Raw genomic sequence first — 24,462 nt, 5'->3', positions numbered from 1 at the left:
AAGACCAGTCGGTTCAAATCACTAAGTTGCTATGTATGGCATGTGATGCTGCCATGCCCAGAAGTCGCGGAAAAGCACAGCGCACTCCTGTATATTGGTGGAATGACGAAATTGCGGAAGAGCGTAGAAAATGCCACAAAGCACGAAGAATAGCGCAGAGGGCACGCTCATCACCACGATATGCAGAGCTACACAGCACCTATGTCGCACAAAGAAAGGCACTTAAAAATGCCATAAAAAAGAGCAAGAAGTTATGCTTTAGGGAACTGCTGGATAATGTCGAACTAGATCCTTGGGGATCAGCCTACAGAACTGTGATGGCCAAAGTTAAAGGACCGATATCACAGCAACCTACGTGCCCGATACTGATGAATATTATTGTTGAAACACTTTTCCCGGCGCAAGATCGCTGGACTTATCCAAGCGAGGATCTAGAAAGTACGGAAATTCCGCAAATTACAGAGCAAGAGGTGCTGGACGCTGCAAAAAGAGTTGCTGATAACAAATCCCCAGGACCCGACGAAGTACCAAACATAGCCCATAAAGCCGCGATTACAACTAGGGCTACATTATTTACTGATCTTTTTAATGCCTGTATGCAAGAAGGCGTGTTCCCTCTCCCGTGGAAACGACAAAGACTTGTCCTATTGCTGAAACGTGGTAAACAGCCGGACCAACCATCCTCATATACGCCACTTTGTATGCTGGATTCCCTAGGGAAGATTTTCGAGCGTATAATTAGTGAGCGCCTACAGCTGACTCTAGAAAGACCAGGTGGCTTATCGAATAGTCAATATGGATTTCGCAAATCAAGATCCACCGTAGATGCAATACAAACAGTCGTCAATATAGCTAGAGAAGCTATCTCTGGAGGCCAAAATAAAAGGAAGTTCTGTGCACTGATTATGTTGGACATCAAGAATGCTTTTAACACTGCGAACTGGATGCAGATAATGGCAGCGCTGCAAAGCTTCGGCACTCCAGCTTACTTACGCAGAATTATAGGTAGCTATCTTAAAGACAGAGTACTTCTTTTTGACACGGATCAAGGAGCAAAGGAGTACAAAATCACAGGAGGCGTCCCACAGGGATCTGTTCTCGGTCCAACGCTTTGGAATATAATGTATGACGGGGTGCTAAAGATAGATCTACCAGAAAACACGCAAATTGTGGGATATGCTGATGATATTGCAGTGGTAGTAGTGGCCAAGAAACTGGACCTGCTTCAAGCATTATGTAATGACGCCGTAGCAAGAATAAAGGAATGGCTGACCAATACAGGACTGGAGTTGGCTAGCCAAAAGACGGAAGTGGTATTAGTAAGCTTCAAACGGTCGGCGAACGAGTTAGTCTTAACTGTCGGGGATCATCAAATCACCTCAAAGGATTCCTTAAAATACTTAGGAGTGCACATTGACTCTAAGTTAACTTTCAAAGAGCACTTCAGAGCGGTGGGGGAGAAAATTACCAAAGTCAATGGATCACTTATGCGAATAATGCCTACCATTGGTGGTCCGAGCGAAGCTATATGTCAGCTATTGTCCACAGTAACCAGCTCAATAATACTATACGCAGCACCGGTGTGGTATGGATCTAAACAGACCCATCAAAAATATATATTAGCAGCGTACCGACTTGCTTCTTTAAGAATAGCAAGTGCTTATCGGACGGTGTCCGACGACGCGATCCTGGTTCTAACCCGGAAAATCCCAGTGGACTTACTGGCAAGCGAAATGGCCGATCTGTATAACACTAATATCGAGCGACCATCTGAAGAAGACAAGAAAAGAGCAAGGACACAAACAATAGCTAAGTGGCAAGAACGGTGGGAGGCCTCGAGTAAAGGGCGTTGGACTTTCACACTAGTTTGGAACGTAGCTCAATGGAATGAGCGGAAGCACGGCGAAATGAACTACCATCTCACGCAGATAATGAGTGGACATGGCGGTTTCAAAGAGTATTTATGGAAGCGTAGGATAGAGGAAGATCCTCATTGCCCAATGTGTACCACAGAGTTAGAAAACGCAGAACACGTCATGTTCTACTGCCCCCGTTTCCACGAAGAAAGACTCACCTTGCATGGAGTCTTTGGGGAGGAACCTACCACGAGAAATTTAGTTTCACATATGTGCAACAGGAAAGAATGCTGGACTGCAGTGAGCAAAATGGCATTTATAGTAATGACACGCCTGATGGATGCTGAGAGGGAGCGCAGAGAAATGCGCATGCGAAGCAGTGGCGATTAAATGGACACTCAGGCAAATAGCGGGAACCTGGACGCAGGGACAACAGTAGGCTCTTAAAAAATGAGAAATATGGAACGCCACCCTGAAGTAATGCGAAAGTGGTGCCGGGGTGGGCGACGGTTCCAGATCGGGGCTGTTTTTTAGTCTACGGACACACGGTTGCTGCGACGGCAGCAATTATGGTGCATTAGGCATTTTTCAGCCTCCCCGCAAAAAAAAAAAAAAAGATAAGATTTGCTTTAGGATAAGTATTTGAAAGCGATATTGACATATCTCCAATGTGGGATTTGGAGTGTCTAAATGAGTGTGAAAAATTATGATCTGACGAGTACTGAGACCAGTCGGATGCAAATTGATTCGCGATTATTTTTGGGTCAGAGGAGGTTATGTTATTGCATTTTATGGCTATAACGGGTTTGGATACATTTCTATTGTCAAGTCTTTTGATGTTGTTCCATATTTTGGGGATTGAGGAGTTTGGGTTGATAGATTCGGTGAACTTCTCGAAGCTCTGTCTCTTTTCTATTTTCATTTCTTTTCGAAATCTAGCATTGGCTTTTTTAAAAGTTCATAAATTTTGTGTAGTGGGTTTGGTTTTAAAATTTTTCCACGCTTTAATTTTTTCTGCTCTGAGGTTTGCAAGGTTTTTGTTCCACCAAGCCACGTTTTTTTCTTTTTGAATTAGTTGCTTGTGGGATAAAGTGATTTGCAGCCACTTTAATAGATTTGACTATGCTGGCGGCATCGTGGTTGGGGGAGTTTGTGGGCGTACGAGCTTCTAGTTCGAGATCAACGAGTTTAGCAAAATTAGGCCAATCCCCGTGTTGTAATAGAAATTTTGGCTGAGATTTATCACTTTGGCCAGTGTTTCTGCCTAGCGAGAAAGTTAAAAGAATAGGGAAATGGTCGCTATTGTATAAGTCATCTAGAATTCCCCATGAGATGAGCGGGAAGATTGAGGGAGAACAGAGGGATATATCTATATGAGTGAGAGTAGATCGGGTGGAGAAGTGGGTCGCACTACCATCATTCAAAACGCACCTGTTTGATAGTATGATTGCATTTTCGATAAGCCGTCCGCGGTGATTAACCGTTCTTGATCCCCACAAATTGCTCCAACCATTGAAGTCACCCAGAACAATGATTGGGGTGCTAACTGATGAGAATATGTCACTGAGCTCTCTGCTGGAAAATGTTTGACTGGGGGGGAGGTAAATAGACATTATGGTAAATTTTAAATCCATATCTATCTCGAGTGCTATTACTTGGAGGGGGGAGGGAATGTGTATTCTTTTATGTGGTATGTGAGCTTTTATCAGAATGCCGGCGCCTTGTTTTGATTGAGTATTTGTTGTTGAGTTGCAAAAGTAGCCGTAGAAATTTTTTGGGAGTATTGGAGTGAAATTATTGGTGCAATGGGTTTCTTGTAGGGCGATAAAGTGTGGGTTGTGTTGATTTATGAGGATTTGAAGTTCAGAATAGTTATTTATGAGACCTTTAATATTCCACTGAAGAATACTGAGGTTCATGTTAACAGAAGTACTTAATACGATTTTTTGTAAAACCGGTTTTACAAAAACTATATAAGAAAAGGAGGGGTGATATATAATATATATAGTATAAAAGGAGAGGGGGGAAACGAAATCAGACCTCTTCTAGCGTAGAGTCCATGGATTCGTCTAGGTTTTTGGAGTTATGGATATAGTAATTATTGCTCTTGAGCAATTTTTGTGTGAATTGAGAAATAGGAGATGAATACGATACGTTAGTGTTGGAGTAGGTTATGCTCGTGGTGGTTGGTTTGGAATGTGGTGCACTAGTAGTTGACGTTTAGATATATGTGGACGTTGAGGAACTTGATGTATTACTATTTGATGTGTTTATTGAAATCTGATTTTCAGTAGTTGTGGTATTGTTATATACGTTCGGTGTAAAGGTAGTTGTTAGCGACAATGCTAATTAAACAATATTTTCAGCAACACGTTTATGGGTGTGTGTAGCGCTAAAATCTGCAATTTATTTTTCTATTGAGATTCACAGATTCAAGAATATAATTAATTCAACTTACACTTGTGTTTAACTATGCAAATATAAGCTACTTGATTACAAAGATATTTATTGATACAAATTTGATTATGCTGTTAATTTTAGTTGCTTAATGAAATACTTCCGCTCGCTTCCAAAGGCTCGTTGAAAAGGAAAGATGTTGATGTTAGCGGAGAACAACAGGTGAAAATGCACTGACAGCTGACGAGCGGGTTTGTTTCGTAAGCGCAGGTTATGGCGCCGCGCTAACAACTCAACGGCGTGGATTTATCCACAATACCAGCGACGTAACATCCCCCCCTCCGTAAACTTCGTAAACCTTGCGAGGTTTACTCCTTTACGTCCAGCTTGGCGAGCTTCACGACGGGACGAGTGAGTAATCCATCGGTTGTTCTCACGACTGCGCTGCGCACCTCTCCATCTTTGCTCCTATGAACGTCGACTACTATGCCCTTTCGCCAAATATTCCGTTTGATGTTGTCGTCTACTATAAGGACGATGTCGTTAAGTTCAACGGGATCTGGTGACCTTTCGAACCATTTTGCACGTCTTGTCAAGCAGGGTAAGCATTCGCGAATCCATCGCTTCCAGAATTGATCTGCTATCTGGTTTGAGATACGAAATATTTTGTTGAGTGTAGGACCGCTTCCTTTAGTTTCATCACCCACGCGAATACCACTCGAACTTCCTAAAAGGAAGTGGTTGGGTGTTAATGCCTCCATTTGCGGAGCGTCAAGGGGCAGGTAGGTCAGCGGACGAGAATTTAAAATATGTTCCACGTCAGCTAAAGTCGCCCGAAGGCACTCCTCTCTCAAACTTGTTGTTTTCAAAATATCCATTAAAATTGATTTGACTGATCTAACCATTCGTTCCCATGAGCCACCCATATGAGGTGATACGGGTGGTATAAAGTTCCACTTTATTTTTGGGTAGCGGCGTTCAACATCACCGCACGACAAGCGCTGAATTTCTTCCTCCAGAACGCGGCTAGCTCCACGGAAATTCGTTCCATTATCCGTCCAAATACAGTGGGGAGTACCACGTCGCGCCATAAACTGCTTTAAAAGCAGTAGGAATGAATCAGTGGAAAGCGAAGACGATATTTCGATGTGGACAGCGCGGATCGTCAAGCACGTAAAGAGAACTCCCCATCGTTTCTCACGACGTCTGCCAACGGCTACTTCGAATGGCCCAAAAAAGTCAATGCCTGTGTTCGTGAAAGGCCTGGAGAATGTCGCCAGCCTCTCTTTTGGAAGTTCACCCATTTCTGGCGGTCTCGGAACAGCGCGCCGAATTCGACACCATTGACATGATTTTGTCGTTTCCCTAACTACTGCCCTCATGCCTGGTATGAAATAACGCTGTCTCATTTCGTTGACCACTATTTCATTGTGATGATGGTGGAATTGACGATGATAAAGGTCGACGATGAGCTGCGTTATGCGGCTGCGGCGTGGTAAGATTAAGGGTCGTTTTGTTTCAAATGAAACGTTTTCTGCCATATCGATTCTACCCCGTACTCTAAGCAGACCTAAGTCGTCGATGTATGGCGAGCACTTAAAGAGGATGCTTTCGCGTGGAACTGTCTTACCGGCTTTGATACAATTTATTTCCTTTCCAAATGCATCTTCTTGACAGCACCGAATAATAGCGAACTCAGCAGCTTCTACATCAGCTGCTCCGATAAAGTTCTTAAAATGACTTGATACATTTGCTACCCGTGAAATATTTTAGAGAAAGAGAAGTATGCAGCGCTGGGCTCTGCACAGCTTTTCCCAGGTAGAGAACCGCGAGGGGTCGGGTATCGAAATCCCCAATGGTGACTGTTGCGACGATTGCATCTCTACATGACAGATCATTTCCGTCTCATATTTTTCGTTGAGATTTGCTGCAGGCCACTTATCTTCAGTTTCTTGTAGGAATGGTGGCCCTGTGAACCACCTATTTGTGCTGCTAAATTCCGGATCTTTTGCCCATTTCGTACCTTCATCTGCGACGTTATCCACTGATGGAACCCAGCGCCACTCGTCAACTTTGGAGTCCTCTAATATCTCTCCCACACGTACTGCAACAAATTGTTGAAACTTCCTTGCGTCTGACCTTATCCAGAATAACACATTTTTAGAGTCACACCAGAATAAGCGGCGATTGACTGCGACTGAAAGTTCATTTGAAATAAACCGACATAGGCGAAGTCCCAATATTGCACCCATTAATTCTAGTCTTGGAATCGATACCGGCTTAAGAGGGGAGACCCTTGTTTTAGACGCTACTGGACTGCAAGAGATATCTGGCCCTCGCTTTGCTCGCAGGTAGACTACGGCAGCGTAAGCATCAATGCTAGCATCCACGAAGGTGTGCAATTCCAGTTCCTCTGAAAAACTTACCAGCGGAAAACAACGTGGAATGCGAATATCTGGGATTTTTCGCAAGTTACGAACCCAACGAAACCATTTCTCTTCTTCTTCGCGATGGACTAGTTCGTCCCACTGGACACCGGAACGCCATACCTCCTGCATAAGGATTTTCGCGTAAATCATAAAAAACCCAAGGAGGCCCAAGGGGTCAAACACCGTCATTATTACCCTTAAGATCTGCCGTTTTGAGGGAGTGATGTTTTCGTCTAGGACGCCTTTCGGAAAGTTTTTAAAAAATGAGAAGGTGTCGTCACTCGGGAACCACCACATACCAAGCACCTTCTCGTGCTTCGCGTCTGCTTGGTCGATATTTTTAATACTCTGGACCGATTGGCTCGTTAATGCAAATAAGACATCTTTGGAGTTGGATATCCAGTTACGCATCTCGAATCCCCCGTCGGTGGGAATATATCTCACCTTCGTAGCCAGACGTGTCATCTCATCCACTGAAGTCGTGCTTTGCAGCCAGTCTTCCACATATGTGTTCTCCAAAATGGCCTTAACTGCTACAGCATGTTCATCTTGGAAACGTGACGCGTTTTTATCTTTGACGAAATTCGCTAACGACGGGGAACAGCTTGCACCAAAGGTCATGACCTGCATGACGTACGTGTCCGGATCCCTAGTGGCATCGCCATCACGCCACAAGAACTTTTGCGCAACCTGGTCATCCGCGCACACACGTATCTGGTGGAACATCTCTCTAATATCACCACAAAAGGCAATAGGCCTCTCCCGAAACCTAATGAGAATGCCTATTAGTGAGTTAGAGATATCCGGTCCTTTCAACAGTACGGAATTGAGTGCCACGTTATTGACTGCGGCAGCAGCACCCCAAACTAGGCGTCTTTTATTTTTGTTTACATTGGTCACAGTAAATATGGGAATATACCACGATTTGCCGCTAGCTATATTTTCTTCAGGTGTCGTCTTCCTAATGTAGCCTTTTCGTTCATAATCCCTAATTGTATCGATGAGGAAAGATTCCAGATCCGGATCGCGGACCATTTAATTTCCAAACAGCGAAGGCGACGGTAAGCCATCGGCAAAGAATTCGGTAGTTCGATGTGGTCGTGTTTCCAGAGTAGTCCAGTTTTCCATCGTTTCTCATCGGGCAGATACCGTGTTTTCAAGTCCATAATAAGCTGACAACGTTCATTCTCCTTTGACATCAAAGGTTTAAAAGGACGGGTACCTATGGCCTCAAGCGAGAAATGGGACTTTACGAGTTCTTCGAGGCGATCGTCAACGTTACATGCGTGCATTACGCGGGAGAGTGAAGTATCCGCTTCATCTTTTCGGCCGTAAACTGACCATCCTAACTTGCACTTTGCTGCCATAAGATCGTCTCCCGTGCCTTCCCGTATCTCCAAAGGCGCACCTTATTTTAAATTATCAAGGCCTATAAGGATTCGTGCTCGCTCCACTATGTATGGAGAGATCGGAAGATTCTTTAGATGTCCACGCGCAGTTATTGTAGACAGTTCAAGCGTTTGAACAGGTAAGTTCAGGTTTGATACCGTACGGACGCCGTGTAAACAAAATTGTTTCGCACCGTTTCTTTAGGCGGAAATTTGGATGGATACACATTTCGATTCAGCTTCGCTCTGCAAAATTTCCCCTGTCCACTGCAAACATAGCTCCTTTGTTGGTCCGTCGATGCCAAGTTCATCTGTCACTTCATGTTCGACCAGAGTACAAGCAGACCCTTCGTCTATAAACGCAAACGTGTCAATGGACTTTTCTTTATTGTAGAGTGTTACCGGAACGTACCGAAATAATGCTTGAGAATTCTTTCCATGAAACATAACAGTGTCGTTCTTCGTACCTTGGTTGGATTCCGAGGCCCTAGCATTAGTTTGCGTGGAACCATGCAGCAACGGGTTATGTCGCATTTTACAACCATCAGTACCACATAGCTTACTTGAGTTGCACCGACGGACGAAATGTCGTCTAAAACAACAAATGCACAATTTAGAATCGCGAACCATCCGCCATCTTGCATCTCTGCTCAAGTTTCGAAAATCGCACAATCGGAGAGACGATGGTCCTTGCCGCATTTAGGACACCTATCCCCCCTATTCGCATCGACGACATCGTGTACCATTAATCTTTCGCCTCGTCTGTGAGCAGCCTTCACTTCTGTTTGACCAGACCCATTGCTAATTGGAGTAACCTGACTAGCACACGTTGCTAGATTAAAGAGCCACTCATCGAACAACTTTAAGTCTACCCTCATGTGTGTCAACCTATATCTACCCCAATCTAGTTTCAACTCGCATGGTAATTTCGTTAAGAGTTCATTTATTAGCATTGGATCGTTCAAGTAGTCGCTCAGCCCGATCGCTTGCATGGTTGCGCGGTAATTTTGCACTGCCAATGAAAAATTTATTAGAGTTTCCATCTTTTCCATTTTTACGTTCGGATGTTGTCGTAGTTTTCGCTGCAAAGTGTGATGTATAACGTCAGGTCGCCCGTAGAGCATTCTCAATGTTTCAATAGCTAGAGAAATCGTACTCGGCATCATTAATTTTCAACGTACGGCTTCAAGTGCCGGGCCCTTGAGGCACTTTTGTAGTCGTATAAGGTTCTCTTGATCGGTGAAACCACACCTTTCCGTAGACTGCTCAAAATTCGTGATGAACACGGGCCACTCTTCAGGGTTACCGGAGAACGTTGGTAAATCTTTGGACATAACGTGGCGCGTAGCAACCTGAGAGGACGAGAGGGTTATATCAGCCAACGAGGGGTGAAACGAATGATTTCCTGTTACATTAGTCGGGTTTGCAAAAATATTCGCGTGGGGCATTAAAGGTGTTGTACCGTGGAGCGGTGCTAAATTTCTATTCACATCTGCATTTGAAAAAATACCTGCAGTATGAGGTCGACCCATACCTAAAACAATCCGCTGTCATGCATGGTGGAGCTAGGTCCGCCAACCCTACCTGCCCATGGGTATTGAGACCACGTATACACTGGATCGTAGCCAAACCCAGCTAAACCTATGGAGGATCTTGTGTTGTTTGACCCTATGCTATATGGTGCCGATACAAAGGCCGACGACGCATTCGTCGTATAAGATATTTGTTGGGAAGTGTTTCGATTATTTATGTTGAGACTGTTTAACTCACCACAAATATTCAGTGATGAACCTGCATTTTCAGTTCCGTGCGATACAGAGGTATATGTCATAGGACACCAAGTTACCTGAGTTCTTTCTTCGCCTATGGGAGCAATTATAGATGCACTTGTGCGTGGTATGCGTGCGCGCTTACGTGGTTTCTCCGTTCCTAAAATCCCTGACCGTGTACGAAGTGGTGACGTTTCGGTTTCAGCAAAAACACCTCCAGCTTGACAAGGGGTTGATGCGATAACTGTACTTGCCTTAGTTACAGTTCCCAATCCAGCCGTAGTTGTTAGCGCAGGTGGTGGCGCGAGCATCTCCATTGACGCGCTCCCGGTAGTACTAACCGTGTCGCCGGTAGAGATAGCAACGCCAGTCGTGGCTGTTATAACGGAATTGGTAGTGAAGATAGTTGTGTCGGTGACTATACCATCAGAGGGTATGCCGCTCACCTTCGATAAACTAAATGCCATTTCACCTAGTACTTTAACTAAAGGTTGAGGTTAGGTCGCACCGCGTGATTAGTGTCCCCAATGCAGTCTACAAAGCTGAGATTTAAAGTTGTAAATCCCTGTGTTCTGCAAGCTTATGAAGAGCTCTCGAGCGAAGTATTAATCAAAAAGTATTTTAGAAATGTTAGCGACAATGCTAATTAAACAATATTTTCAGCAACACGTTTATGGGTGTGTGTAGCGCTAAAATCTGCAATTTATTTTTCTATTGAGATTCACAGATTCAACAATATAATTAATTCAACTTACACTTGTGTTTAACTATGCAAATATAAGCTACTTGATTACAAAGATATTTATTGATAAAAATTTGATTATGCTGTTAATTTTAGTTGCTTAATGAAATACTTCCGCTCGCTTCCAAAGGCTCGTTGAAAAGGAAAGATGTTGATGTTAGCGGAGAACAACAGGTGAAAATGCACTGACAGCTGACGAGCGGGTTTGTTTCGTAAGCGCAGGTTATGGCGCCGCGCTAACAACTCAACGGCGTGGATTTATCCACAATACCAGCGACGTAACAGTAGTTGAGGATAATTCTTTAGAATGTCTTTTGTTTAAAGAGTTTGCTGGGAGAGTGTTGTTTGTTATGTTGCTATTTGTTTCCGCTCGTGGAGTAGGAGGGGGTTTCTTGTTGTATTGGCGTAGGATGTTGCTAAATGGTTAAACGGCAGTCTTTCTCTCTGTCTACGACGAGCTTCACTAATGCTGCATTTTTCTAGAGTAGTAATTTAAGTACTTCTTTCGCTTGAATGAATTTTGGGCAGTTTCTATCAGAGGCTGGGTGTTCACCTGAGCAATTGGCACAGAATGTTCTGCTACATATATCAGGAGTGTGTGGGGGAAGGTTGCAGTTGCAGCAAGATGGATTATTCGGACATCTTTTCAGGGTATGGCCTAGTCGCTGGCAATTCTTGCAGCGCATGGGATTGGGGACATAAGGCTGGACTTTGGCCTTGTACCAGGCAACATCTACCGACTCTGGGAGGCGATATAGGTCAAATGTGAGTACCATGAGACCGGTGGGGGTTGGTTTGCCGTCAATTTGGCGGGAAAACTTGAAAACTGCGGTGACATTTTGGTTTTCCATTTCGCTTACAAACTCGTTTTCGGGCACGTGTTTAAGACAGGGCGCGTATATTACGCCTTTCACAGAATTTCGATTTTCATGTAGTTTAACATTAATTGGGCACAAGTTGGACAGGGCTTTGGTTTTAACGAATTTTTCGGCAATACGGGCATTTCGTGCTAGAATTAATAGACTCCCGTCTCTTATTTGCGAAATAGAGTCTACTTCAGTCGATATGGCCTCAATGCATTTTTTGATAGCGAAGGGGCTTAGTTGTGAAAAGGAAATATTGCTGTCAGCAGATGAAATTAATATGAACTTTTGGTTGTTGGTTGGAGCGGATTTTTGGGGAAGAAGGGGAAAGTCGTTTGATTTAGAATTTGGTTTTTTCTTTTTTTGTGGGTTTGCGTCGAAGACCTCCAATTCAGAGAATCTGTTTGGAGGCCTGTCTGGCCACGGCATGTTGAAAAGGAAAATGCACTTTACTCTAAATAACTATTTTCTTTGTTTTTAAATTATATAAATGACTAGATCCACGTGGATAGCAAAAAAGAAACGAATATGGTGTAAAGCACAATATGATTGTTTAAGGTAACGAAACTTTTCTCACTGAGTATCACTTTTTGACAAAACACGTCTGATTGCTTTGAATGGTAGTCGGCGACTGTTGAAATTTAAGGCCGGATGTTTCGTGTATTGAGGGATTTTTTCTCGAGGTTTTGACATGGCATTTCTTATAAAGAATGTTCAAAAATGAGACAGAAAGAAGTCGGAAAATAGATAGAAATATCAGTTAAATTTTTTAAATGAGTTAACCCAATGGATAATCTTTAAAATAACCCCTCCGTTAGAACAGATAAGATGACAATCGACTATCGTCGATCATTTTGAACATCCACGTCGATGGCACTACGCTACCGACTGTCCTACACCCCAAAATCTTAGGTGTGACGTTTGATCAGGATCTACATTTTGGTGAGCATGCAGCCGCAATAGTACCGAAAATCCACAGCCGTAATAAAATCCTCAAATCACTTGCTGGCAGTACTTGGGGAAAAGACAAATAAACGTTTATTATCACTTACAAAGCAATTGACCAGCCGATTGCATGCCACGCGTCCCTTATATGGTCGCCAAGCCTAATGCCCCTATTACGGTATACAACTCAACTTAGTTGGGTTGTAATTAAAACAACTCAACTTTCAGACAACTCAACTCCTGTTTGGTATTACGAATTACAACTTATTTCAGTTGAGTTGAATTGGCGTTTCCAACCTTAGAAAGTGATAATTTGACAGATAAATGAACAGCTGATCAATTTGTGGCTGAAATTTAAGCATTTGCAAAAGTGATTTTGTTATTACAAGAATTATATGATATTAAATCTATTTTATAATGGCGAAAATGTTGGTGAGTGACATGTCGCGAACACGGAAAACATTCGCGTGATCATTCCAATCCCTTGGAACTACCTAGCACAAAGTAAATTTATTCAATGTAATCTTTCGTTTAAACGTTGTTTTTTATATAAATGTGTACAAAATTGTTGATTATTGTTTGATTAAAAAATGTTTAACTACCGGCTTTAAATTTTTTAGTTTTTTTTTTTTGGTAACGTTTTATAAGCCCGTGTACCATCTAACTTTTATCAAAGTTGGTATCAAAAGACGCCTTTCGATCTCCGTTTTTAGGATTCGAAAGAGGAAATTTAAAATTTTATTTCTGTCGAAAAATATTTACAAAAATCCACAAAATGGCCCCGAGAGGGTCCGAAATATGAGGCCCGATCCACAGTTTTTTTGCACAGAACATCTTTCTGCGTTGGCGGCCTTTGGCCACGATTTGTAAAAATAACGCTGGGTGGGTCTAACGCCTTTCTGCATTAGTGTGTACAAAAAATCTGGCAAAATACAACCATATGAAAATTTGAACCGAAATGATATGACAGATATTAAATTTTTAATTTTTGTTTTCGGATTCTTAAATCGGAGGTCGAAACGTGTCTTTTCGCCATTTTTTTTTTTACATAAAAAACTTCAATCAATTGTGCAATCATCCCCACTAATCCCGTAGTGGGATGAAAAAAAAAACTAAAAATTTTTTTGTATTTTTTCCGAAAAGTACATTTAAAAACAAATTTTAAAAAAAAAAAAAAAAAGATCCCAAACGGTCAATTTTTGAAAAAGTTATAGCATTTTGAAAACAAAAACGGTGTCCAACTCAAAATAAGTTATGAATTTTTAAAAAAAAAACGGTGTTTTTTTCAAAATGCTATATTTTTTTCAAAAATTGACCGTTTGGGATCTTTTTTTTTAAATTTGTTTTTAAATGTACTTTTCGGAAAAAATACAAAAAAAATTTTAAAGTTTTTTTTCACTTAAATAAAAAAAAAAAAATCGGGCCACTCCAGGATTAGTGGGGATGATTGCAGAATTGATTGAAGTTTTTTATGACAAAAAAAAAAAAAAAATTGCGAAATTCGAAAAATCTCGAAAATCTGAAAAATTACTCACACTTACTGAATCTAGGCTCTGGTATGAAGTTTAAACTGGGAATGAAAATGAAAGTATCTATAAAAATAGCATTAACACAATTGCTTAGTTTCATTTACGATTTATTGAGTTTGCCACAACGCAAATTTTTTAACAGTTCCTTACTAAAACCTAACTGCGCTATACATTTTATTTCATTGCAATCAAGCAAAACTAGGTTCACAACGTTAGATTGGTGAAAGACATAGTCTTATCCTAAAAATTTTAAAATGTGATACCTAAAGGTACACTTTATTTTTGTTTGTGCAGTTTGAACTAAAGCCAAGTGTCTCCTTTATTAAAATTTTATATAGGACACCCCTGAAACATCCTACAATTTTCGCTTTTTACAACTAATACGATACTCTAGTACCTTACGAATTGTTTGTATACCAATAAAATAAAACTAAAATTTGATCCTTCTTTTTGAGGTCTGGTCCTTTTTTCGATAAATTTTGGTCCCAAATGACAACATAGTGTGGCAACCGTGTTTGAGAATGCACGTGATAAGGTTGCATTTTTCCGAACTTAATTTTTTTTAAATAATGAAATAGTAGTATGCAAGCGACTGCCATAGTAGTAGACATGTACATGAATATTATGAACAAAGTTTAAAGCTAAAAAAAAATTTTTTGAAATATAATCTAAGAGAAGATGGACACGAGGCGTAGCTTCATAGACGCGTATTAGGCACAGCATAAGCAATCTTGAGGTATAGAGAGATCTTAGCTGCATGCCATATTTTGCAGGCGTCTACGAAGCTACGCCACTTGTGTATCTTGCCTAAGTTCAACTTTTTAGGAGATCTAACATTTTTAATTAATATTGATAAATAACACCTAAAGCAAATACGCTTAAGGTGACTTTTGCGTCGTTTAGGCACTTGCGTTGCGTCTACATCTGACTTTGAACACACGTGCTTTAATTTCTTCAATCCATAAGCAACGCGACGCCAACGTCAAAGCAACACACAAATAATTAAAAACTTACGTTCTTCTTGAAGTTTCTTGCATTTTAGAAAAAAAAAACCGATTTTCTATCACCGTTCAACTAAATAAAAAACATAATTTCGTATTCATGTCGATTTCGTGATCGATCAGGAGAGACGGTGGAACATATCCTCCTGGAACGCGACGCAACCTGATGAGAGCACAATAGATCAACGGTCGCAGTGCAATCTCCAATAAATTTTCTATCTATCTTCATGTTATAAAAATAGTTGTATTTCATTTTTCCTCATGTGACAGGGGAACTGTTGATGTGATATATACAAACCGATATTCGCAGCGTGTGAAAATAGTATCAACTTAGTTCAATTGTAATTCAACCGGAAGTAAAGGATATATTTATTATTTGACATATAGAAGTAAGACAGAGTTGTATTGTGTTGTAGAGGGTCATTCCTTATAAATACGAATTCATAACACCTTTCCTGAATGACGCTCTTAAATAATGTATACAAAGAGGTTTATAGCTAAATATATACATATATAAATAGTTTATGATTTAAAATTTTACAGATTTGATACCAATAGCCTCTGAGAGATATGTGTGCTTTTTCTTAACTACTCCTTTCGTTAGAATATCAGCTGCCATGTCGTTTGTTGAGATATAGCTGAGAATGATCTTTCCATTTTGTAGATGTTGTCGAATGAAGTGGCTTTTGATATCTACGTGTTTCGTACGGGGCGAGTATGAATTATTCGTTGCGATTTGTATTGCACTTTTATTGTCACAGTAAAGTACTAATGGTTTTTCTGTACCTTCCAATTCCTGATGAAATCTTTGAAGCCATATTGCTTCCTGAATTGCCGAAGTGATTGACATGAACTCTGCTTCGGTGGACGATAAAGCAACTGTGCGTTGCCTGCGCGTACACCAAGAAATAGCTGAACCTTGGTATTTAAATACATACCCAGTAGTAGATCGTCGTTGGTCAACGTCACTACCCCAATCTGCGTCGCAGAAACCATTAATTTCACTTGCATCTCTGCTAAAAACGAGACCCATGTCAATCGTACCTTTGAGGTACCTCATCACGCGCTTAAGTGCCACCCAGTGAGCCTTTCCTGGGTTGTCGGAATATCGACTGAGCAAATTAACGGCAAATGAAATGTCGGGACGCGTTATTTGCGATGCGAAGAGTAGACATCCAATAGCCTGCATGTATGGTACATCTGACATTTGTTGTTTTTCTTCTTCAGTACATGGACACATTTTTGCACTAATTTGTTGGTTAAGGTCAAGCGGAGTTGAGATGGGGTTGGAATCAGCCATACCAAATCGCTCTAATATATCACCAACATAGTGGGATTGATCTACCTTTATTATGCCTTTTGCACTATCTCTTTGGATGCGCATGCCCAAAACTGACGAGGCCTCACCAAGATCTTTCATCTTAAATTTTGATGCCAATTCTTGTTTTAATTTCCGAATTGAGGCCATATTATTTGAAAAAATAAGCACGTCGTCGACGTATACAGCCACATATGTTTGTTCTCTATTATTTGTTTTATAATACACACATTGATCGACCTCACTGCGTTTCAAACCAAGGCTAAGCAAAGCATTGTTAAACGTTTCGTTCCAAAGTCTACTCGACTGCTTAAGCCCATAGAGAGACTTTTGCAGCTTGCAAACACGGCCAGTCTTGTCATCAGCGCCATCTGGCTGTATCATAAAAATTTCTTCTTTAAGCTCGGCATTTAAGAATGCAGTGACCGCATCCATCTGGTGTATAAACAAGTCACGTTTAGCCGCAATGGCTAACAGCATCCGTATGGATGTGTACCTAACAACAGGCGCGTACGTCTCATCATAATTTACTCCCTTTTCTTGGCTGTACCCTTTGATGACAAGCCTTGCTTTCCTTCGAACAATGTCACCACTAGCATTTTGTTTGGTTTTAAACACCCATTTCGATTTAATTGCCTTCTTGCCGTGAGGCAGCTCTGTCAGAATCCAAGTATTATTGGAACGTAGAGCAGACAACTCTTCATTTATGGCTACCTTCCAGTCGTCAGCATTTTCATCAGATATGGCGTCGTCAAATGATTCAGGATCTTGCAAACGATATTCACTGGCAACAAAATTGAATTCGGTTTTCTTACTTGCTATTCTTTTGGAGCGTCTCAAATCGGAATCAGCATTATCAGAATCAATTGGATCTGTTTCGCAATCACTTTTTATTTCATTTGGCTTCTGTTCGCCATTCTTTGATTCACAATGTTCTACTTCTTCTCGTTTTTCTTCAACGTTCGTAAATTCTTTATGTTCTAGCTCCTTTTGCTTTTCTTCAAAGTTCGTGAATTCTCCGTATTCTATCGCCCCTGAATTCTGAACTTCATTGGAATCAGATACGTCGTAGAAAAGTTCACAAACGTGTGGTCTAGCCGGTTTTTTTTCAATGAAAACTACATCGCGACTTATTATAATTTTACGTGTTTTCGGGTCAAACAAGCGGTAAGCTTTTGACGTGTTGCAGTACCCAACAAATATGCATTCGATGGACTTTGCGTCTAATTTCTGACGTTTTTCTTTTGGTACGTGCGCCATGGCTTTACTGCCGAACACGCGCATATGCTTTAGTGAATGTTTTCTATTCGACCAGATTTCTTCCGGAGACCGAAAATCTTCACTACAGGGAACTCTATTCAAAATATAAGCTGCGGTGACCGACGCTTCAGCCCAAAACTTCTTGTTTAAACCTGAGTCAATCAACATACAGCGCACTCTTTCTACAATTGTTCGATTTAATCGTTCTGCTACACCATTTTGCTCGGGTGTATATGGCGAGGATGTTTGGTGTACTATGCCATTTTTCATTAAAAAATCTTTAAACTTTCCGTTGGTGTACTCCGTACCATTGTCTGAGCGAAATATTTTTATTTTCCGTGAGCACTGATTTTCTACTAATGTCTTAAATTTGACAAATTCATCAAAAACGTCAGACTTTTGCTTGATTGGCACTACAGTAGCTTTTCGAGAATAATCATCCACGAAGGTCACAAAAAATCTATGGCCCGAGTGAGATTTAGTTGGAAATGGACCGGCGACGTCTGAATGGATCAGATCAAGTAAGTTGTTAGCGCGCGTGCCACTTTCTTTGAAAGGCGCACGAGTTTGCTTACCTTTAATGCATACGACGCATTGCTCATTTTCAATTTTACCAAAATCAACACCACTACACGAATTTTTAATTTTTCTTAACTTTTCAGTGCACATATGGCCCATTCTGCGGTGCCATAAATCAAAGTCATTGCTGGCCAGAAAAGCACTTTTTTCACACTGAATGTTTAATTTGTACAGATCATTTACAGCGGTCGCGGTGGCTATCAAATTGCTCTGATTATCATAAATTCTGCAATAATCTTTATTGAATATTACCTTATTGCCGTTTTTGGTCATTTCGCGCACGGACAATAAATTTGCGCACAACTCGGGAACGTAATCTACTTTAAGCACAGCATCGTATCCAGATGATAAACACAATTTTACATTACCACTTGACACTACTGGAATGGTTTTGTTGTTCGCTACAATAATGTTTTTATCAATTGACTGTTTTTCATTGAAAATAATGTTTTTATTTTGTGTCATGTGTGCGGTTGCGCCAGAATCAATATACCAATCAGCTGTGCGGCTGTCATGCGAAAGCAACGAAGCAAATAGAATTTTCTCACCTTTTGTGTGAGTATTGCCACTTTTTCTTTTATTGGGACATTCTCTTGCAAAATGACCTTCTTCTTTGCAATTATGGCATCTGAGGAATTTTGTTGTTTTCTTTTTATTCTTTATGTAAAGCGCATTTTCAGACTCTTGTTTATCAAATTTTGCCTCTTGCAATAAAAGCGTTTTGACACTATCAATTGTAAGCTTTTGATTAGAGTTCTCGATAGCTAAAATCAAAGCACGCTGGCAACCTGAGCGAGTTGCGCTACACAACCCCTTGAATCTATTTGGTATTTTAGTCACCTCTTACGACAGGCATACCTACCGCGGGTATATTCTAACCCCCTAACCCGCTGGGTTCTATTGATAGTCATAAGTAGGACCAACTGAACCTTAATCAGGTTATGTCACGCCTCACATTTTTAGAAATTTCACGCGCCCAACGCTTTTATTTAATTGTCTGATCAACGCCTCAGATTGATGAGGAGGGCGATGACTAGTACCTAGGACCTACCTAATTATTTTCTAGCTTTTAGTATTATTATTACTTAATGTTTTCAATAAAACCGTTTAACTTAAACATTTTTTTAAATTATTTTATTTTTAAATGTAGACCAAAATTTGCAGACATTTGTGTTCGAAACATTGATTTCAATAGTCTTCGCTAAACCAAAACGATATTTTAGAATGAAAGTCGGCCGATTTTAAGTTGAAAGATGCTAAGGTTATACGCTCAGTCTAAACTGTTGTTTTCCGGCCTTTTGATACAAGAATTCATTATGAATAACGGCGTAGTTTCAGTTTTCAAACTAGTTCGATTGTCCACTACGTTAGAGTAATAGCACACACAGTCATTAGTTCGACTGTCTTGGGAAAGCTTTTGCTTCACCACTATGAGTGTTCTTGCGAAAGGACAAAGCCTCACCTGGTAAATGTATGTATGTGCCTACGTATTCACATATGTATGTAACAGGAGCCGAAACGTGTTGGTGATATTTAAACTTGGTTGATAGGCTAGAATCACTGTGATTCACTCCAAGGGACTAGTTGGGATAGGGCCGGCAACTTTAGGAAATGTCAAAACGGGACACTTGGGTGTTGAGTGATGAAGTGTGAAAATCAAAATTAACACATCAGACGCTATTTTAAAGTTTCGCAAATAAACAACAGATGTTTGAATATAAGGCCAAGTGAGTTTTCAAGCCCTTCTATCTTCAACTTAAGTATGAGGTGAGAATCATTTCGAAGGAGAGTTTAAGCCCCTGGGACCTACTAAAGGATTCTGCATAACTGATTTCGCTTATTATTTACGCCAATCGGAATATAGAATTTTTGAAAAAATCGACATTTTTAACAACTTAAGGACAATTTGAAAACATGTTCGACTTGGGTCATTTTATTTGAATTCTTTGTTCCTTCTTAGTTTTTTTCTTTAAATTATGCAAAGTGAGCATTTATATTTTTTATATAATTTTTCTTTTAGTGTTTTGTTTTAATAACTTGGGGAAGTGGGTGATGAAAAATCCGTGTTAAGCTGGCATTGAAAGCGCCTGCTTTTTTTTTGAATTACTTTTGAACGGGTAGAAAGAGTTACATTTCGCAATTGGATTCTTATAACTGGCTGTGATGCGCATCCGTTGATACCCCCTTCGACCATATACGTCCAATTTTCAACATGAACAATAAATGGCCTACACAGTCTTAAATGAGTAGAAAATATAGCACTGCGCCGGACGCCGCCGATGCCGCCGCGACGATATTTTTGACATTCGGCGGCGGCGTGCGAAAAACGACAAAAATCGGCGGCGGCGGCGGCGTTTATCGGCGGCGTATATCTCTAGTAGGTACCCAAAATTATCCCGAAATAGTCCCTGACGGGATCGCGGATGTATCCCGAAAACCATCCAGAAATAATGCCGAAAGGGTCCGCAAATGATCCCGTACTCGTCGAGAAAGTCCCAAAATGACCCCGACGGGATCCCGGACAAAGCCCGAAAACCATCCAGAAATGATCCCTGAGGGGTCTCCAAATGATCCCGAAATAGTCCCGAAATTACAATGACAGTGCCCCTGACGGATCCCGAAAACTGTCCAGAAATGATGCGGGAAGGGTCCGAAAATGATCCTGAAGTAGCCCCGAAAAAGTCCCGAAATAACTCTGACGGGAACCCAGACAGATCCCGCAAATCATCCAGAAATGATGCCGGAAGGGGTCCCAAATAATCTCGAAACGATCCCGACGGGATCCCAGAAATTATCCTCAAATGATCTCGAAATACTCCCAAAAAAGCACCGAAATGTTTTCGATGGAACCTGATATAGCCCTGAAAAAGTTCACAAAGTACGCTGACCGGATTCCGTATGGATCCCGAAAACCATCCCGAAATAATGCCGGAAGGGTCTACAAATGATCTCGAAATAGTCCCGAAAAAGTCCCGAAATGACTCTGACGGGATCCCGAAAACCATCCAGAATTTATCTCTGAAAGGTGCGCAAATGATCCCGAAATAGCCCGGAAAAATTCACGAAAAACTCCGACGGGATTCCGGACGGATTCCGAAAACCATCCAGAAATGATGCCGGGACGGACCCAAAATGATTCCGAAAAAGTCCCGAAATGACCCTGACGGGATCCCGGACGGATCCCGAAAACCATACAGAAATTATGGCGAAAGGGTCCCCAAATGATCCCGTATTAGTCGATAAAAAGTGTCGAAATAACCCCGACGGGATCCCGGACGGATCCCGAAAACCATACAGAAATTATGGCGAAAGGGTCCCCAAATGATTCCGTTTTAGTCGAGAAAAAGTCCCGACATTACCCCGTCGGGATCCCGGACGGATCCCGAAAACTATCCAGAAATGATACCGAAAGGGTCCCCTAATGATACCGTATTAGTCTAGATTAGTCTAGAAAGTCTCGAAATGACCCCGACAGAATCCCGGTCGAATCCCGAAAACCATCCAGAAATGATGCCCGAAGGGACCCCAAATGATCCCAAAAAAGTTCCGAAATGACCCCGACGGATCTCGGACGGATACCGAAAACGATCCAGAAATGATGCCCGAAGGGACCCCAAATGATTCCGAAAGCCATCCATAAATGATACCGAAAGGCTCCCCGAATGATCCCATATTAGTCCCCAAAAAGTCCCGAAATGACCCCGACGGGATCCCGGATGGATCCCGAAAACCATCCAGAAATGATGCCCGAAGGGACCCCAAAGGATCCCAAAAAAGTCCCGAAATGACCCCGACGGTATCCCGGGCGGATCCCGAAAACCATGCAGAAATGATGCCGGAAAGGACCCCAAATGATCCCGAAAAAGTCCCGATGGGATCACGGTCGGATCCCGAAAACCAACCAGAAATGATGCCGGTAGGTACCCAAAATGATCCCGAAATAGTCCCGAAATTACCCCGTCGGGATCACGGACGGATCGCGAAAAAGTACTGAAATGACCCCGACGGGATCCCCGAGGGATCCCGGAAACTATCCAGAAATGATGTCCGAAAGGTTCCCAAATGAACCCCAAATAGTCCCGAAATGACCTCGACGGGATCCGGACGAATCCCGAAAACCATCCAGAAATGATGCCAAAAGGGACCCCAAATGATACCGAAATAGTCCAGAAATGACCCCGATGGGATCCCGAACGGATACAGATAACCATCCAGAAATGATGCCGGAAAGGTCCTCAAAAGATCACCTAATGGTCTCGAAATGACGCCGACGGGATCCCGGACGGATTCCGTAAACCATCCAGAAATGATACCGGAAGATACCCCTAGGGATCTCGAAATAGCCCCGAAATGGCCCCGACGAGATCCCGGACAGATCCCTAAAACCATCCAGGAATGATTACGGAAGGAACACAAAATGTCCCCGAAAAAGTCCCGTAGTGATCCCGGAAACCACAAATAATTTATCTCTCAAAGGTACACAAATGATCCCGAAAATACCCCGACGGGATGCCGGGCGGATCCCGAAACCTATCCAGAAATGATGCAGGAAGGGTCCCCAAATGATCGCGAAATAGTCCCGAAATTATCCCGAAAAAGTCCCAAAATAACCTCGACGGAATCCCGGACGGATCCCGAAAACTATACAGAAATGACCCCGGAAGAGTCCCAAAATGACCCCGAAAAAGTCCCGAAATTACCCCGACGGGATCCCGGACGGATCCCGAAAACCATCCAGAAATGATCCCTGAAGGGTCTCGATATGACGCTGACGGGATTACAAATAGTGAAGCTAATTATAAAACCATGTTAATAAGGCAGCAGGCGCGTTGGAGCGAATGAAGAGTTACATAGAAACATACGGGTAAAACCCAACTGATGGAGGGCGGATGGCGGGAGAAGCAGCGGACCACTGATCGTTTTTCCAAAATTGTTTAGATCTCGATCTGTGCCAGATACCAAAAACTATTGATTTTGGAGAAAATTTATATAAAGTTATAACAATTTATAGATTTTATACCAGAGGGATGAGAAGGGGGGAGGGGGGAGGGAGCCGGAGGGTGTCACTGCTCATTTTGTAAGCCCTCGACTTATTTGACGTATTGAGTTTGTAATATTGGTGAAGGTCAATAAAGGTAAAGTTATAATATATAAAAATTATTAAAGAGTAATTTTTCGAAGGGGTCGTGGGACCCCTGTTAATAACTGTTCCTAGGGGGCGGGAACCTCCCCAATTTGAAAAAATATATAGCCTATACATCCTTCTAGACTATTGGCTATATGCGTGCCAAATTTCATCCAAATTGGTTCAACCGTTCTTGCGTGATTGAGTCACAAAGACAAACGTCTGGACAAACATACAAACATCCAAACTTTCCCATTTATAATATATACTAGCCTTTACCCGCGTCCCCGTCCGCAAGGAGAAAATGAAATATATGGGCTATTCACGTTAGTTATCTGTTTAAAATTTTGTTTCTGGGTAATGCATTTTATATTTGCAATTGAGTAAAAAAAGAACTAAATGAGCTGATAACCTGATAGGATCCCCAAAAGTCCCGAAATTATCCATAAAAAGACACGAAATGATCCCGACGCTATCGCGGACGGATACCTAAAACCATCCAGAAATGCCCCCGAAGGGTCTTCAAAAGTTTCCGGAATAGACCCAAAACCCGAAATGACGACACGATTTTAGAGTTATCCAGAGAACCACACAGAAATGATCCCTGAAGGGTGCCAAAATGATCCCGTAAAAATTCCGAAATGACCCTGACGGGCTCCCCGACGGATCTGAAAAACCATCCAGAAAATATCCAGGAAGGGTTCCTAAATTGTCCAGACATATTCCAGAAAAATTTCCGAAATGATCCCGAGGGGATCCACGACGTATCGCGAAAACCATACAGAAATGATTCCGGAAGGGTCCCAAAATTATTCCGAAATAGTCCGGTAATGACCCCGATGGGATCCCGCACGGATCCACAAATGATCCCGGAAGGGTCCCAAAACTATCCCGAAAAAGTATCAAAAAAAATCACGAAATTACTCCTACAGCATCCCGGACGGATCCAGAAATGACCTCGGAAGGGTCCCCAAATTACCCTGATGGATCCGGCAAACCATCAAGAATTGATGCCGGAAGGGTCTCCAAATGATCCCGAAATAGTCCCGAAAAAGTCCCGAAATTACCCTTATGGGTGCCCGTACAGATCCCGAAATCCATTCAGAAGTGATGCCGAAAGAGTCCCCAAATGATGCCGTATTAGCCCTGAAAAAGTTCCGAAATGACCCAGACGGGCTCCCGGACGGATCCCGAAAACCATCCAAAAATTATCCGGATATAGTCCCGAAGAAGTCCCGAAATGACCCTGATGGGATATCGA

The 24,462-nt window shown here is 41.9% G+C and overlaps 2 protein-coding genes across 3 annotated transcripts in view; both read right to left on the bottom strand.

Moving 5' to 3' along the window:
- Acf (ATP-dependent chromatin assembly factor large subunit) overlaps nucleotides 1–24,462 on the bottom strand; it is a 115,040-nt gene that overhangs the window by 13,298 nt on the left and 77,280 nt on the right. The window lies entirely within an intron of this gene.
- On the bottom strand, nucleotides 4,255–10,858 carry LOC137238496 (uncharacterized). The gene is made up of 2 exons (XM_067763557.1): nucleotides 10,595–10,858; nucleotides 4,255–10,535 (listed from the first exon to the last, which is right to left on the bottom strand). The coding sequence occupies exon 2, from the start codon at nucleotides 5,792–5,794 to the stop codon at nucleotides 4,622–4,624; it is 1,173 nt and encodes a 390-aa protein (XP_067619658.1). The 5' UTR covers nucleotides 5,795–10,535; nucleotides 10,595–10,858; the 3' UTR covers nucleotides 4,255–4,621.

The sequence above is a fragment of the Eurosta solidaginis genome, chromosome 1 (assembly GCF_040869045.1).
Source record: "Eurosta solidaginis isolate ZX-2024a chromosome 1, ASM4086904v1, whole genome shotgun sequence".
Taxonomy (NCBI): domain Eukaryota; kingdom Metazoa; phylum Arthropoda; class Insecta; order Diptera; family Tephritidae; genus Eurosta; species Eurosta solidaginis.
This window is presented reverse-complemented; position numbering and strand designations above follow the sequence as displayed.